This window comes from Haliotis rubra, unplaced genomic scaffold, assembly GCF_003918875.1.
Source record: "Haliotis rubra isolate DU_JTF1 unplaced genomic scaffold, ASM391887v1 Scf498, whole genome shotgun sequence".
Taxonomy (NCBI): Eukaryota; Metazoa; Mollusca; class Gastropoda; order Lepetellida; family Haliotidae; genus Haliotis; species Haliotis rubra.
The window spans coordinates 148,425-166,897 of NW_025767188.1; the positions used below are offsets into that span (position 1 = coordinate 148,425).

The window sequence follows — 18,473 nt, forward strand, 5'->3', positions numbered from 1 at the left end:
TAAACAATCACATACTGTCATAACCGATTAAATGTTCTCGGGATTATTCTTATTAAATTACCTCAAACCCTTCCACTCATTCTTATAGGTTTGGCGTATTTTCGCTTATGATATACATCGGAGACGAGACACTCTCGGCGGTTACGGAAATAGGCGAGTGGTGACGAATGGTGGAAAGGTATCATTTGCAAGGTGAAGGTTATTTCAGAATTGACAGAGTGAACTAAAAACTGACACGACTGGGCTACGTTCTGACCCCTAGGTACACTAATCAGCATCACGTTCGTCAAATCCAATCACACATCACAGACAATTGGAAACAGTCAACTTCCCCTGCATCGGCAAATCAAAACAGTAACCCTCAGCGCAGGCGGCTACATTTAGTGGGGATTCCCCATCACATGACCCGGTTTCCCGTGACGTCATTTTCTCCAGCGTGTTCTGCGCCAGGTGTTTGGAGTTTCGTCAGCAGGTGTGCATGTTGAATATGACAGCGTAGAAACCATGTTGCATCAAGACCCGAAACATAAACATATCCCTCCACGCTGGAACCTCGTCGACTATATAAACCAGGTTTAATAATACTGTATCATTCAAGCTGTGATCGAGACACAACATAAGACGACATTAACGCGTCCTGCACTGTCTCAGATATTAAATATTGACTTCTCGTGTCAGAGCTACTCAAATCATGGGTGTTATCTTGGATAAACTTGCTGACTTAACAGGCCTGTTCTCCGGGTTTTCCAAAGACCCAGCAAGAATTCTGATGGTTGGACTCGATGCTGCCGGTATGTTTATGAATATTTATTTGCAGCTACCTTTTAAACAACTTGTTAATACGGTATATTTCATTCAAAATTTACATGATAAACTTGGCATTTCACTGATGTTTTATGTATTTCTTCTTTCACAAATTGTTATGGTTATATAGATCTATGTGATATTTCATTGTAATGTTGCATGATACATTTCGAAAATTTACATAATTGATTTGAACAAAATTTTACGTTTCACGAAACAATTGTTCATATTTTTCAAATAGAGATGTGCACATAATGTTTTGTTCGGAGAGATGTTACATAAACGAATATTTATTACTATTTACATTGGTAAAATTGAAAGAAGAGAGTTTTTGTTCACGCCCAACGCACAGTACAATATATTGTAGTAACAGTGAATGTATGGATGTATATTGTAGGTAAAACGACGATCTTGTACAAGCTGAAGCTGAACGAGGTGGTCTCCACCATCCCCACCATCGGCTTCAACGTGGAGACCGTCAGCCCCTGCAAGGGGGTCAACTTCACCGTGTGGGACGTGGGGGGTCAGGACAAGATCAGACCCTTGTGGAGACATTACTTCCAGAACTGCAGCGGTGAGATTTGTTGCTTGTTTTTAGGAGGGTGTTTCGTTCGGTTATTTTCGTTTTCTTATTTTAAGGGCTGAGAGTAAGTTTGGTTTTGTATTGCTGAATGACAAACAAAGCCTTTCTGGTGATTTGTCAGTGAAGTTAATACAGAGTTAATGTACTAGAACCCTAATTTATACTATGTTCTTACATAGCTATATTTATTGTGGAAATATGTGCGCCTCCAGGTGGAGATATGTGTTCAAGATTCGGTCGTTTCTCTCATTACGGCGTCAATTGAATATCATCTTGTTATATTGCAGGTATCTTGTACGTGGTAGACACCAACGACAGGGAGAGGTTTGTCGAGTCACGTGAAGAACTGAAGAACGTCATCGACAGCGACGAGATGAGATCCGTCCCTGTGGTCGTCCTGGCTAACAAGCAAGACTTGCCAGGTAGGGACATGGGGGAAACGTAATCTAGCCAAACCCGGATTATCAACATACACGCTTTGAGGGGCTTGGTTTTCATATTGATGTGATGGTGATACTGCTGGTGTTATGATGGTAGTTATGATGGTGATACTGCTGGTGTTATGATGGTAGTTATGATGGTAGTTATGATGGTAGTTATGATGGTAGTTATGATGGTAGGTATGATGGTAGTTATGATGGGAATGGTGATCATGGAGGGCTTTGTAGGCATTTAGAAGTTTGATATACACACTACGAGAAAACTGTTTCAGTTACTTGATCCAGGGTAAAACATTATACCTTGAATGAACTTGTTATTATCCATAATATTTCCAGTCATCTTATGTTTCTTGTTATTGTTTTGGTTTAACGTCAGTGTGTGGGAAGTACAGTCTTGAAACTAACGCCGTTATTGATAAAACAATCATATTGATGCTGAATCTCAACATTGTTTCCTCAAGCTTCCGCCAAGTTGTCGGAAGTAGTGGACGCCCTTCACCTTCAGAAGATGACGGACCGGAAGTGGTACATCCAGGGGACATGCGCTACGACCGGGCAGGGTCTGTTCGAGGGTCTGGAGGAAATGTCCAGACTGGTGAAAGATTTCAAACAGAGCAAGAGGCGGTGAATATTTAAAGACATAAATAACCACAAACTTGTATCTGTGATAATGTCCAGAAGCTCAGGGATGACAAACTGAAGGGTATCTGTGTTGACACCTGAATGGACTGATGTGACCTCCCACAACTATATTTAATCACGTGTTTGATTGTTCAATACATGATATGCAAGTTGAAATGCTGTCATATGACTTTGACAAGGTTTGCCAAGTCTGTATTGTGGTGGAGGAAGCCAAAAGGAGGACCCCACTGCTGCGACACGTTGCCATCAGAACAAAGACTCCAATCTCGATGTTACTGATTCAATCTTATGCCAAGGCCGTCTCCATGGTTACCGATCCTTACCGTGTTGTCACGTGATGACTCGAGATCTGTAGTGCTATCAGTCTTTCGTTACTGTTATACGTATGTAGCAATTTGTTATAAAATTCATCGTGTAAATACTCACATGATTCCAACATTCCTTGGTTTGTCTTTTTTCTGAACACGTTGTATGGTGTTTGTGTTTTCAATACGTGTGTATACGTTCATGTTTTATTTACCTGTTGTTTTGTACTTAAACATGTAATTGTATTGTTGTTGCAATAAAAGTTTTATTATTTTTTTTCACAAAGTTATTTGTCCATAATTGACATCCAGACACATTGTGCAATGCTGAGCATCGATCCCTGGATGCACATTTCGGACAGTTGCGGCGTACAACAATATTTACTCGTTCCCCCTTTTGATCATCAGATCTTTCATCGTGAACTCATCAGTGGTGGACGTTAAAACGTTTTAAAATTAATATTACATTTATTAACTCATTACACCCAAAACTATCTATTTGATGAACGTTTCCTTCCAGATTGTTTTCTACATCCGTTTAATAGAAGTCCGACCGAGGTTCCTTTGATGGACTCATGGGTTCGATGCAGCAGTCGCTATTGTACGCATTCTTCCCGGCCCTGAAGAATTACTGCGTCTTATTCTCTCATTCCAACAGAGCGGGCGTTTCAAATGTTGTTATTTCCTTCCAAAGTAGCAAGCCCCTTGCCACTCAGGGCATACGTAATATAGCGACCATTCATATTGCATTAGGATCCTTCTGACCTACAGTACTTGGATAGTTAAGATAGAAAAAACCCAAATGTTTAGAAGGTATAGTGACAGTTATCAAATGTGTAAATATGCAATTAGTCTTCGTTCATTTCATTACTTCTATTTCCTTGTCATGCAACAACACTAAATGTTATGGTTAGGCTAAAATGTAAAAAAAACATAGCTGCTTTTAGATATTTTAATACATTTTGAGAATGAACGATCATTTGAATGCAGCTGATATTTGAAAAAGATGATTATAAAATCAGAAGAACCAATTGGTAAATCATTACAATCCTCCAGTGACTTTTCATGAAATGACGACGGCCTGTAAATAGCAGACACTACAGTGATCGATATTGTGAGCACTGACCAACGCCGTCGGGTTACGATGACACGCTATGAACGAGTTCATGCCGAGTCTGACTACCGTTTGGTTGCCTGTTCAGTCAAACATACGTTGCTAGGGATTTAATCGAATCAGGGTTCCCCATGTAGGTGTCCTTACCCACGCCACATTAGTTTTGTGTTTTGTCTTACCACTTACATACATATGGATCTCAAAACCCTACACATGATGCCTTGACGTGTCCAAAGGCTATATGAATCTTCGTTGCATGTGTATTATGTCAAGAGACGTTGATAAGGTAAGCAGCGTGCATTGAACAAAATCGCAAAACTTTGATCGAACTGATTAAGGGAAACACAACGTATACTCATAGACAGGTATGATACACACAATGTGACGTTTCCTTAAATAGTTCCACATGCTGGGAGATGGAGATTACTGAGAACAGTGAAGCAATTACATGTTGTAGAGAATCCAATTCCGATTGTGCACAACCTGAAACAAGTGATGATATGGCGCAACGAGCTATTGCAAGTGAATCCGGGTCACTGGGTCACCAGGCAGTTCCTATATGTGTTGATGATAAGACATCATCCTGGAAGAAAACGTCGACATACGTGACGACATAGTGTGTCAGTGTGTTGTCCTTGATGTACTGTTCAGTGACCTTCACACAACATGGAGTGAGGTTTACAATCATAGAGATGTCCCCGATCCACGCAATATTCGTTGACATTGGCTTGGCGTTTCTTTGACGTTGCCAAAGACGTCACGTCAACGTAATGGAGACTAATCTGGACCCCTGAAGCCGATGATGCTCCAGTTAAGATATGTGTAGGGTACTACAGGGAACCGTAACGCCAAAGAAACTGGCATCAAGGTATAGACTGTGACTGATGGGTCTTAGCACTATATACAAGGAAAGGAGTGTAACGAGGCGAACACATAAAGTTCGTTTCAGGACGAATTCCACAATGATCACTATATATACCCCTATGAAGTCATAAAGTCATACAGTCTATATAGTCAAACTAGAAACTTCACAATCATATAATAAATAATATATAAAAGAGAGGACACAAGAATGTGGTATAGAGGTTATCATTTACTTGTTAAGGTCGATATGATGAACTGAGCATATCACAATGCCAATAATCGGTTCCATATGGTTACACAATTTATCAATAAAAGGCGTAAACAAAGTGTCAAGTCACAAGAAATTAAATCTGATGTTTCAAACATTCAGTAGCGTGTATGGCCATCCTGTTTGTTCACAACTGCCAAGCAACGCCTCTTCATGGGCAGTATATCGTGTGTAAACACATTATTGGGGAGTCAGCGCAATTGTTCCTGCAAAGCAGCACCAAGATCCTGCAAACTCCGGGGTTGGTTCCGGAGAGTGCACAGACCTCTACCAAGAGCATCCCAGATGTGGTCGATTGGATTGAGATCAGGTGGCCTTGACGGCCAGTCAAGAACATTGATTCCTGCGTTGTGCAGGTAATTCGTGGTCAAGTTGGCTGTATGTGGTCTGGCATATTGTTATGTTGAAAGTGTAGACCTGGACCATGTGCTGCCATGACTTGAATAAATTCGGGGGGTTAGCACCTGGTCGCGGTAACCTGCAGCATTAAGGTTCCCACGGATAACCAGAAGTAGGGAACGGGCAATCCCACAGAAAGTACCCCAAACCATGATACTTCCGACCCCAAATCTGTCAACTTCCTGTACACAACACTGAGCATAACGTTCACGGCGTCGCCTCCACACTTTCTTCCTACCATCAGCGAATCTGAGGGTAAATCTTGATTCATCACCGAAGACAACTCGATTCCAGTTTCTGTGAGTCCATCGGAGGTGTCGTCGGACCCACAGAAAACACTGACGTCAATGTCATGGCGTAAAAATGATTCCGCGATATGGTCGTCAAACACGAAGGTGTACAGCTCGCAGCCGGTTTCGGGTGGTTTGTGCCGACAGTCGACCCCTAAACAGCTCATTTCTGGAACCTGTTTCCGTCAAAAAACGATTACGGAGGTCACGTGACACAGTTTGACGGTCCTCCGCCTGTGACGTCACACGTGGCCGGCCTGGCCTGAGGCGATCAGTGGTGCCGTTATTGCAATGAAACGTTTGACAAATTGTTTTATTGTAGTGTATGTCAGCTAATGCCTGGCTGAAATCAAGGGTAAATCACTGGACTTGTCAGTGAGTCAGGGTATGCGTCAGTTACCATGATGCAGTCCATGATGAGTGATGAAGGAAAAGTCCTGTCTTTCCAGGCAGATGTCCGTGTGTATATGAGTGGTGCCCTGCAAGTCTTGGACCATGTGTTACTGAAACCAACAAGTATCAAGGACATCCCCCTGTATCACACTCACGACTAGTGGTAGTGTAGCCTTACATCTAGTGGTAGTGTAGCCTCATGACTAGTTGTAGTGTAGCCTTGCGACTAGTGGTAGTGTAGCCTTACGTCTAGTGGTAGTGTAGCCTCATGACTAGTTGTAGTGTAGCCTCATGACTAGTGGTAGTGTAGCCTCACGACTAGTGGCAGTGTAGCCTCACGGCTAGTTGTAGTGTAGCCTTACGTTTAGTGGCAGTGTAGCCTCACGATTAGTGGTAGTGTAGCCTCACGACTAGTTGTAGTGTAGCGTTACGACTAGTGGTAGTGTAATCTCACGACTAGTTGTAGTGTAGCTTCACGCCTAGTGGTAGTGTAGCCTCACGACTAGTTGTAGTGTAGCCTTACGACTAGTGGTAGTGAAGCCTGACGGCTAGTGGTAGTGTAGCGTCACGACTAGTGGCATTGTAACCTCACGACTAGTGGTAGTGTAGCCTCACGACTAGTGCTAGTGGTAGTGTAGCCTCACGACTAGTGGTAGTGTATCTTTACATTTAGTGGTAGTGTAGCCTCACGATTAGTGGTAGTGTAGCCTGACGGCTAGTGGTAGTGTGGCCTCACGGCTAGTGGTAGTGTAGCCTCACGACTAGTGGTAGTGTAGCCTCACGATTAGTGGTAGTGTAGCCTGACGGCTAGTGGTAGTGTGGCCTCACGGCTAGTGGTAGTGTAGCCTCACGACGGTGGTAGTGTAGCCTCACGACTAGTGGTAGTGTAGCCTCACGACTAGTGGTAGTGGTAGTGTAGCCTCACGACTAGTGGTAGTGCAGCCTCACGGCTAGTGGTAGTGCAGCCTCACGACTAGTGTCATTGTAGCCTCACGACTAGTGGTAGTGTAGCCTCACGACTAGTGGTAGTGTAGCCTCACGACTAGTGGTAGTGGTAGTGTAGCCTCACGACTAGTGTCATTGTAGCCTCACGACTAGTTGTAGTGTAGCCTGACGGCTAGTGGTAGTGTGGCCTCACGACTAGTGGTAGTGTAGCCTCAAGACTATGGTAGTGTAGCCTTACGACTATGGTGGTTAGCTACATATATGGTATATATATATATATATATATATATATATATATAGTAATTGTATCTACTTGTTGGAAACTTGTAATTATCAGTAAATATTGCAACAGTTTTGTGTCATTTCTGCATTGTTGTGTTGATGAGAAATGTTGACACTTCTTTTTTGTTATCCACGCGTGAGTGAGTTTAATTTTACGCTGCACCCAGCAATATTCCAGCTATATGGCGGCGGTCTGTACATAATCGGATCTTGACCAAACAATCCAGGGACCAACAGCATGAACATCAATCTACGTAATTGGGGCACGATGACATGTGTCAATCCAGTCAGCGAGCCTGACTACCCAATCCCGTTAGTCGCCTCTTACGACAAGCATGGGTTACTGACCCTGATCTTTTCGGGTGTTATCCACGAACTGCCATGAATCACGGAAGGTGGTCACAGTGGACATGCAATGAAAGTGAAACGCCAAGAAGACATAATGACCACGATCTATTGACCGTAAGGAAAAACAGATGTATAGCAGATCTAGAGATGTAGAGCAGGTCGACTACAGATGTCGAGCAGATAGACTACAGATGTAGAGCAGGTAGAGGAGGTAGACTACAGATGTAGAGGAGGTAGACTACAGATGTAGAGCAGGTAGACTACAGATGTAGAGCAGGTAGACTACAGATGTAGAGCAGGTAGAGCAGGTAGACTACATATGTCGAGCAGATAGACTACAGATGTAGAGCAGGTAGAGGAGGTAGACTACAGATGTAGAGGAGGTAGACTACAGATGTAGAGCAGGTAGACTACAGATGTAGAGCAGGTAGACTACAGATGTAGAGAAGGTAGACTACAGATGTAGAGGAAGTAGACTACAGATGTAGATCAGGTAGACTACAGATGTAGAGCATGTAGACTACAGATGAAAGGCAGGTAGACCACAGATGTAGAGCAGGTAGACTACAGATGTAGAGCAGGTAGAGCAGGTAGACTACATATGTCGAGCAGATAGACTACAGATGTAGAGCAGGTAGAGGAGGTAGACTACATATGTTGAACAGATAGACTACAGATGTAGATCAGGTAGACTACATATGTAGAGCAGATAGACTACAGATGTAGATCAGGTAGAGGAGGTAGACTACAGATGTAGAGGAGGTAGACTACAGATGTAGAGGAGGTAGACTACAGATGTAGAGCAGGTAGACTACAGATGTAGAGCATGTAGACTACAGATGTAGAGGAGGTAGACTACAGATGTAGAGGAGGTAGACTACAGATGTAGAGCAGGTAGACTACAGATGTAGAGCATGTAGACTACAGATGTAGAGGAGGTAGACTACAGATGTAGAGGAGGTAGACTACAGATGTAGAGCAGGTAGACTACAGATGTAGAGCATGTAGACTACGGATGTAGAGCAGGTACAGGAGGTAGACTACAGATGTAGAGGAGGTAGACTACAGATGTAGAGCAGGTACAGGAGGTAGACTACAGATGTAGAGCAGGTACAGGAGGTAGACTACAGATGTAGAGGAGGTAGACTACAGATGTAGAGCAGGTAGAGCAGATAGACTACAGATGTAGAGCAGGTACAGTACAGATGTAGAGCAGGTAGACTACAGATGTAGAGGAGGTAGACTCCAGATGTAGATCAGGTAGACTACAAATGTAGAGCAGGTAGAGCAGGTAGACTACATATGTAGAGCAGATAGACTACATATGTAGAGCAGATAGACTACAGATGTAGAGCAGGTAGAGCAGGTAGACTACATATGTAGAGCAGATAGACTACATATGTAGAGCAGATAGACTACAGATGTAGAGCAGGTAGACTACAGATGTAGAGGAGGTAGACTACAGATGTAGATCAGGTAGACTACAGATGTAGAGCATGTAGACTACAGATGTAGAGCAGGTAGACTACAGATGTAGATCAGGTACACTACAGATGTAGAGCATGTAGACTGAAGATGTAGAGCAGGTAGACAACAGATGTAGAGCAGGTAGACTACAGATGTAGAGCAGGTAGACTACAGATGTAGAGCAGGTAGACTACAGATGTTGAGCAGGTAGACTACAGATGTAGAGCAGGTAGACTACAGATGTAGAGCAGGTAGACTACAGATGTAGAGGAGGTAGAGTACGGATGTAGAGCAGGTAGACTACAGATGTTTCTGGGATATCTCCACATGAGAGAGTTGTATGTACTGTCAAATGACATACGTCTGAGCTGCCCTCTGTTCAACGCGATCAACACCTGTTACTGAATTGACTTGACAGCTATGTAGTGGAAGGGAGATAACTCGTGATGAGGTATATTTATAGAGCAATTACATCGAACGCCTGACTGACTGACTGAGTTTCATGCCGCATTTGGCAATATCTAGCAATATCACGGCTGGGGACACCAGAAATGGGCTACACATATTGTACCCATGTGGGGATTCGAACCCGGGTCTTCGGCGTGACGAGCCAAAGCTTTAACCACTAGACTGCCCCACCGCCCCGCGAACGCCTGAATAGTGTATCACCACTTGAGCTGTTCTCATGTGTTGTAACCAGACATACGAGTGGCACATTGAAAAGCTATCGACAGCAGTTCGAGTACTGAATCCCATGTCAATCGCTCATCGCAATGTGAGTCAGTGAGTTTAGCTTTACGCCGCACTCAGCAATATTCCAGCTATATGGCGGTGGTCTGTAAATATTCGACTCTGGACCAGACAATCCAGTGATTAACAACATTAGCATCGATCTGCGCAATTAGGAACCGATGACATGTGTCAACCAAGTTAGCCTGACCATCCGATCCCGTAAGTCGCTTCTAACGGCAAGCATGGGTTACTGAAGATCAATATTCTAACCCGGACCTTCACGGGTCTGCATTTCAATGTGTTTTGCCGTGTGGCCCTAGAGAACCAAACACTTTATGAATACTCTGTACTCAAGCTTATTCATTTCTGCAGTTTCGATAGGGGTACATGTGATGTCACGTAAAGTAGGGACATGTCCATGTCAACATTACATTTATGTGAATGATATAAACCTTTCTTCAATATCAAACAGCCATTTTTATCATGCGCATATCAGAAGTATTTCAGACTCAAACATTTTGATAGCCCCTCGTAAACAGTGTTCACGCCCACTTGATGGTCAACGCAGGACTCAGTTTCCAGCCACATGTTGATGACGGTAGTTTGTATATAGTCGAGTGTTGGCCGGATAAACGAGTGATTGCTATTGTAGCAGCTTCCAAGCGGCCGGTGCATGACAACAATTATTCTTCCTAGTGACGGAACCTATTCATATAGTCCCCACGTACGACAGACAGATGTTCCTTGATCCTTGATAACCAGAATCTCATGGTGAATGAAGCATACAGTTCGTGACCGATGTTAACCACATGTCAGTCTTGACCAATCTGTACACAAGTCTGTGAGTGTACCGACATCATTCAGTAATCTTGAGGGTCAACGTGCGGGGGTCATGTCCAGGAGCTCTGACGGACTCTGGTCGCCTTCACTCATACCAGCACAGCACAAATCTTGTCCAGTATACTTCAGCATTTACTCTTATATATTAAACGTCTGTACAAAAAAATGTCCAGTCCAGTCCCCAGAAAAGTTAGGGAGTGTTTTAACACCGCTTTTAGCAGTATCACGGCGGGACACCTAAATGGGCTTCACACATTTGGTCCATGTGGGGAATCAAACCCGGGTCTTCCGTCTGACGAGCAGACGAGTCAACATGAATGTTCATGTTGTCGAAGGTACAACAGTTTCCATATTCAAGTCCAAACCAACAGACAACATGTGCTTTGTGAACGTGTAGAGTGTAGCAGACCCACAAAAAGGATAACGGTGTGACTTATTCCTGGGTGAGTGAGTGAGTGAGTGAGTGACTGAAGTTATGCAGTCATCCAGCTATATCATATGTGACTGAATTTTCTAATCTTAACACTATCACAGCTATAAGACTGTGACAATAAATCTTGAATCGTGACCCTGCGCATTCAAGACGATTTCAAAACACCATCACTCATTCGACATCACTCGTCCCTTTCCGTAACATGCAAACTGTCCCTGAATGACGAGTTGATCACGAATGAAGCACGTCAACCCGGCACGGTATATCTCTTCCGGTGCTCAGTTTCCCTCTACACCGGTTACTTAGGGTCTATCTCGCCTGGTGCTCAGTTTTCCTCTACACCGGTTACCTAGGGTCTATCTCGGCTGGTGCTCAGTTCCCTCTACACCGGCTACCTAGGGTCCATTTCGCCTGGTGCTCAGTTCCCTCTACACCGGTTGCCTGGCTGTCTCAGGTAAGTGTGTTGTCACAGGGGCTGTGTCTATTCCAGTTATAAGCTACACACCTGTCCTGCTGTGTACAGGTGACACCACAATGGTTCATCTAACTGTTCGGTCATCTCCAGGCACATTCTCAAATCCGGGCACATAATATACTGTAGTATTTAGACTGAGCATAGTGTATGGAGTGTCTACTTTCATTACTTCCTTGATCGGCCTCTTGACTTCAATACTGAGATCTGTCCCGATGTATGTGGATGTATGTATATAATGTGTGTTTGCTAAAGTTGTTACTGAAATGATCACAGATAAATGCTACAGCACAAAATATGGTAAAATACTTCTACATTAACAGATTATTTTACATCTAATGTAGAGAAACCCGAACTGAACGTCTCCTACTTTCGATATGGTAATGAGCTGGTGTCGCCATGTATCTCTGTCAGGTGATTGACATGCTGCACACGGTTCATAACTGCATGTTGTAATGCTGGTGACGACGAGTTGCAAAGATCCATTGACGAGCTGCTCACAGACAGGTCACTGATTCCTTGTGCTCCGTGACACCAAACTATGCCCAGTCTGTTATACCATACAATGTCATGTGGTAATGCTTGTGAACCTCAAAAGATAACATATTCTACAGCACAATAGCACAACTCATACAACAGCACGGGGGACCGACCGACTGACTTTCATGGCAGTGTTTCTTGAACTAAACACCTGAACTAAATTATGAATTAATACCGTAAACGAGCAAGGTTTGAAACCAACAAAAACAACAACAACAAAGAAATGTGCTGTAATTAAGAGTTGTATTCTAAAATTAAGTAAGTTCAGAAATCAGTACAAAGGCATCACAAGTGTCTAAAAACCTTCGTATTGTGGCTCAACGGTTCCAGTATGTCAGGCAAAAGAGAGAATTTTGTGTTTGTGTAAACCGTGAAATATCTGAGGGAATGTATGTTCTGTGTTTTACGTATGAAAAAGTATCCAGTATCAATATCAGGCCACAGAAAGAATCTACAAGACTGACAGAATCAAACCAAGACGGTCACTTCCCTTCAACCAATATCCAGTTTCTAACAATTCTCAAATACAAGATTGTTTGTGTATAACGTGAAATATCTGATAGAATAGGTGTACTATGTTTTATTTATGACCAGGAAGACAGAGCGACCCACACACGCACACATCATACACACACAATACAGACGACCCATGTTTTATTTATGACCAGCAACACAGAGCGACCCACACACGCACATCATACACATCATACGACAATATGACAATACAGACGACCCATGTTTTATTTATGACCAGCAAGACAGAGCGACCCACACACGCACACATCATACATACATACACAATACAGACGACCCATGTTTTATTTATGACCAGCAAGACAGAGCGACCCACACAGGCACACATCATACACACACAATACAGACGACCCATGTTTTATTTATGACCAGCAAGACAGAGCGACCCACACACGCACACATCATACACACACAATACAGACGGCCCATGTTTTATTTATGACCAGCAAGACAGAGCGACCCACACACGCACATATCATACACACACAATACACACGCCCAGTTGAAACACGTCTACCAATGTTATCTCTCATTGATTATAGGATCTACATACATCTGGAATATGTTTTCATTCGTTCATAATTCCAAGAGCAGGATTTACTAGACATAGTTCTGTCAGTAAATCGGGACTACAAATATGGTCGGTGTTTATGTAATGAATGTTGTGGTTTGTATAGTGTAAAGGATGTTTATGTCGTGTCTGCTGACTTTTGGTAGGAGAGATGGCGACCTCCCAGAAGTTGACAGAACACTTCCTGACATGCACCATATGTACAGAGGTGTTTGACAAGCCCTGTACACTTGTGTGTAATCACACCTTCTGTCGGAAATGTGTCGTCAACTACACCAAAACCAGACGGGAAGCCCTCAGTGCCAAGTCTCTCCCGTGTCCATTCTGCAGCAAGATGACGAAAGTTTCTAACCCCGAGAGACCAGTGGAGGAGTGGGCGGATGACGTCAAGCCGAGCTTTGTCATCCAGGGACTGTTGGACTCGTTTGGCCCCGGATCTAAAGGTGAATAGTTGTAGGTTGTAGCAATACACGTGTTGTTTGCAAGGAGGTAGTGAAATAATTGATTTAAGCAGTATAAATGTTTGTGATGTTATGAACATTGTATGACCCCTGCTATGTATATACTAGTGTAGTTTGATGTATGTAAAAATCTGTCTGTGAGGAATGTGAACATTCATTGTGGATATTTGTTCAACGAGCAAGAGACAGCATATCAGGTGACATGACCAAAGACATATATAAACCTTATTCATGATCCGTACAACAACGTTGACGGTGAGACAATTTCAAACATATTTACATGACGTTTCAACCTGTTGTTTCTGATACATTTTCTCGCATGTGTCAAGTAGGAACATGATGCGACACATCCAGCCCTATAATACATTGTGATGTCACCAGGTTAATATCACCACATCTGGCCCTATAATATATTGTGATGTCACCAGGTTAATATAACCCAACTAGCCCTATAATACTATGTGATGTCACAATGTTAATATAACCACATCTAGCCCTATAATATATTGTAATGTCACCAGGTTAATATCACCACATTCAGCCCTATAATACATTGTGATGTCACCAGGTTAATATCGCCACATCTAGCCCTATAATATATTGTGATGTCACCAGGTTAATATAACCACATCTAGACCTATAATACAATGTGACGTCACCAGGTCAATATAACCACATCTAGCCCTATAATATATTGTAATGTCACCAGGTTAATATCACCACATTCAGCCCTATAATACAATGTGATGTCACGAGGTTAATATCACCACATCTAACCCAATAATACATTGTGATGTCACCAGGTTAATATCACCACATCTAGCCCTATAATACATTGTGATGTCACCAGGTTAATATCACTTCATCTAGCCCTATAGTACATTGTGATGTCACCAGGTTAATATCACCACATTTGGCCCTATAATACATTGTGTTGTCGCGAGGTTAATATTACCACACCTAGCGCTATAATACATTTTGATGTCACCAGGCTAATATCACCACATCTAGCCCTATAATACATTGTGATGTCACGAGGTTAATATCACCACATCTGGCCCTATAATACAATGTGATGTCACCATGTTAATATCACCACATCTGGCCCTATAATACATTGTGATGTCACCAGGTTAATATCACCACATCTGGCCCTATAATACATTGTGATGTCACCAGGTTAATATCACCACATCTGGCCCTATAATACATTGTGATGTCACCAGGTAATATCACTACATCTGGCCCTATAATACACTGTGATGTCACCAGGTTAATATCACCACATCTAGCACCTATAATACATTGTGATGTCACCAGGTTAATATCACCACATCTAGCCCTATAATACACTGTGATGTCACCATGTTAGTATCACCACATCTGGCCCTATAATACACTGTGATGTCACCATGTTAATATCACCACATCTGGCCCTATAATAAATTGTGATGTCACGAGGTTAATATCACCACATCTAGCCCTGTAATACATTGTGATGTCACCACTTCAATATCACCACATCTAGCCATATAATACATTGTGATGTCACCAGGTTAATATCACCACATCTAGCCCTGTAATACATTGTGATGTCACCACTTCAATATCACCACATCTAGCCATATAATACATTGTGATGTCACCAGGTTAATAGCACCACATCTAGCCCTGTAATACATGGTGATGTCATCACGTTAATATCACCACATCTAGCCATATAATACATTGTGATGTCAGGTGGTTAATATCACCAGATCTAGCCTTATAATATATTGTGATGTCACCAGGTTAATATCACCACATCTAGCCCCATAATACATTGTGATGTCACCATGTTAATATCACCACATCTAGCCCTATAATGCATTGTGATGTCACCACGTTAATATCACCACATCTAGCCCTATCATACTTCGTGATATCACCAGGTTAATATCACCACATCTAGCCTTATAATATATTGTGATGTCACGAGGTTAATATCACCACATCTAGCCCTATAATACATTGTGATGTCACCACGTTAATATCACCACATCTAGCCCTATCATACATTGTGATATCACCAGGTTATTATCACCACATGAATGAATGGTTATTTCAGATACAACTAACTGCAGTTATTGTAAGGAGGAAGGGGAGACAACTGCAGCTACATCTTGGTGTTCTGTTTGTGACGACGCACTATGTGAACAATGTACAAGGATGCACAAACGAATTCCCTCTTTCCGTCACCATGACGTAGTTGACCTGTCTGGTGAGACAAAGGTCAAGGTCAAGAGAAAGGTCATGTGTAAAGTTCACAAGGACGAGAATATCAAATATCTTTGCAAAGACTGTAAAACAGCTGTTTGTCAAACATGCTGCACTATCCATCACAGGAAATGTGACATGGTTGTTGAAATTGAGTCAGAGATTCCTGCAATGAAAACCGAGCTGAAAAGGAATAAAGAGAATTTATTAAAGAAACACGATGAGATAAAAACATATGTTGGAAAACAAAACTCCATTGTCAAAGAAGAATTGGCACTATATATACAAATAGAATCAAGCATCAAGTCTGCAAGTCTCACAGCAATACAGATGATCAAAGCCAAGGAACGGAAACTTCTGTCTGAACTGAAAGAGATGTCTGACAGACACATTGGACAACTGAAGGCAAACATAAAGTCAGGTGAAATGTCAGTACAGATGTACCAACAACAGACTGAGCTGATAGACCAGGCTCTACAATCTGAGTGTGACATGGATGTGTATGAGATGTATCAGGGATGTGAGGCCGGTGATGTGGAAACTGTCGGAGTCGTAGACGTGAAGGAGAAGGGAAGAATAGACAGGATAACATTCAGACAGGACACGGACAAGCTGAGTAGAGCACTGGAAGATCTCCATCTGGGTGAGATACACGTCCAGTATGACGATGTGCTGGACCTGAAGGCTGCTCCTGTGTTACAGGACACCATTGATGTGACTGTAGCAGGAGATGCAGGTAGAGGAGACCCCTATGACGTAACCATGCTAGTGGTGAATGGTACAGACACAGTGGTAGTTACAGACTACAACAACGACAGTGTAAAGTCCTTCTACACCAGGAACAGTCAACCAGGTCACAGCAAGCTCAGTCTGGACGGTAGACCATGTGGTATAACAAGGCTGAAACACAACCAGGTGGCTGTCACTTTGCCGTATACCAGTCAGATTGTAACAGTTGAAGTGAACCCTGACCTAGTGCTGCTGTCGACCATCACAACCAGCAAACAGTACTGGGGTATAACGTCTCTGACACCATCAACACTAGCAGCAAGTTCCCACTCCCCTCCCTGTGTTGATATCCTGGATATGTCGGGACACATGCTGAAGACAGTTTGTCCTGGTCACAGAGGTGGAAACATCTTAAAGTTTCCCTACTTCCTCTCTACCACGAGGACAGGAAACATCCTGGTGTCTGACAATGGAACCAAGTGTGTCGTGTGTCTGACCCCCGAGGGTGATGTGGTGTTCAACTACAGACCCACAGGAGACACAGCACTGATGTATCCACGTGGTATCACAAGTACCAGCACAGGTGACATCCTGGTGACAGACAACTTACTACACAGAGTCATCCATCTGACACAGTCAGGACAGTTTGTTAGAAACATACTGACATCACAGGATGGTGTCGAGAATCCATGGGGACTGTGTGTTGGTGGGCGTGGTCGTATATACTTGTGTATAGACAATGTAGTGAAGGTATTTACATGCTGTAAGTGAGAGAACATGTCACAATCTCTTTCTTTATGTTAAATATAGATATATATATATACCAGGATAGATATGATGTGATGCACTGTAGGAACATTTGACTTTTGATGTGAACGTGACGAATCATGACTGTTGTAGAAAGACACAACTTGTAATATAATGAGTGTTGGTTGGGTAGCCTAGTGGTTTAAATGTTCGCTCGTCACGCCGAAGACCCCGGTTTGATTCCTTACATGGGTACAATGTGTGAAGTCCATTTCTGGTGTCCCCCGACTTGATATTGCTGGAATATTGCTAAAAAGCTAAAAGCGATATAAAACCATACTCTCTCACCTACTGGAATGTAATGTAATGTAAGCAGCCATTACTTCTACTTTATATTCAGATATATTGTCTCAATAACACTATGTGGTCCAAAATCATGTAAAATATTGATATTTTGAGTTGTAATGCTTTTGAATCACTTTTTCTATCAGTGACAAAATTTACTGAATGGGTCAAAAGGGACAACTGAGTGGTCAAAGGGAGATAAGTCATTATGAGAAGTATTCGAAGAGCCATAAAATGTAGCGAACGTATGAATAGTTTATCAGTGAGTTAGTTGCGCTTTTACGCTGCTTTTCACATTATTCCACACATTGTAATTTGTTGGGAATCGAACCCGGGTCTTCGTCATGACGAACGAATACTTTAACCACTGGGTTACCCAGCCCCTATTTTATCACAATTTGTGTTTAGTGTGCGTGTTGTAAATTGATACATGCAGTGTTTATACCAACGTGTACAGTTACATACTCTCTGCCTCATATCATTCATTCACTTGATGGAGGAGTAAGAAATGTTGTGTTCCTCATAATAAAGAAGTTGACATCGATAAAACTCACTTCCTGATGTGTATCCCTTCTAAATGCCATCAAAGACTTGATGTGTTACATGTACGTAGTGATGTCTGGCTCAGTAAAGAACATTGCCATTTCCTTGGCTAATATGTTATACTAC

At 42.5% G+C, this 18,473-nt stretch overlaps 1 protein-coding gene across 1 annotated transcript; it reads left to right on the top strand.

The window, feature by feature from the left end:
* Positions 1–1,188: 1,188 nt before the first annotated feature.
* Positions 1,189–16,955, top strand: LOC124291607 (tripartite motif containing 13-like; the record flags this gene model as incomplete). Its single annotated transcript, XM_046728657.1, has 4 exons — positions 1,189–1,378; positions 1,675–1,809; positions 13,413–13,709; positions 15,835–16,955. Coding segments are annotated over exons 1-4 (1,743 nt in total), but the record flags the coding sequence as incomplete, so codon positions are not given.
* Positions 16,956–18,473: the final 1,518 nt, after the last annotated feature.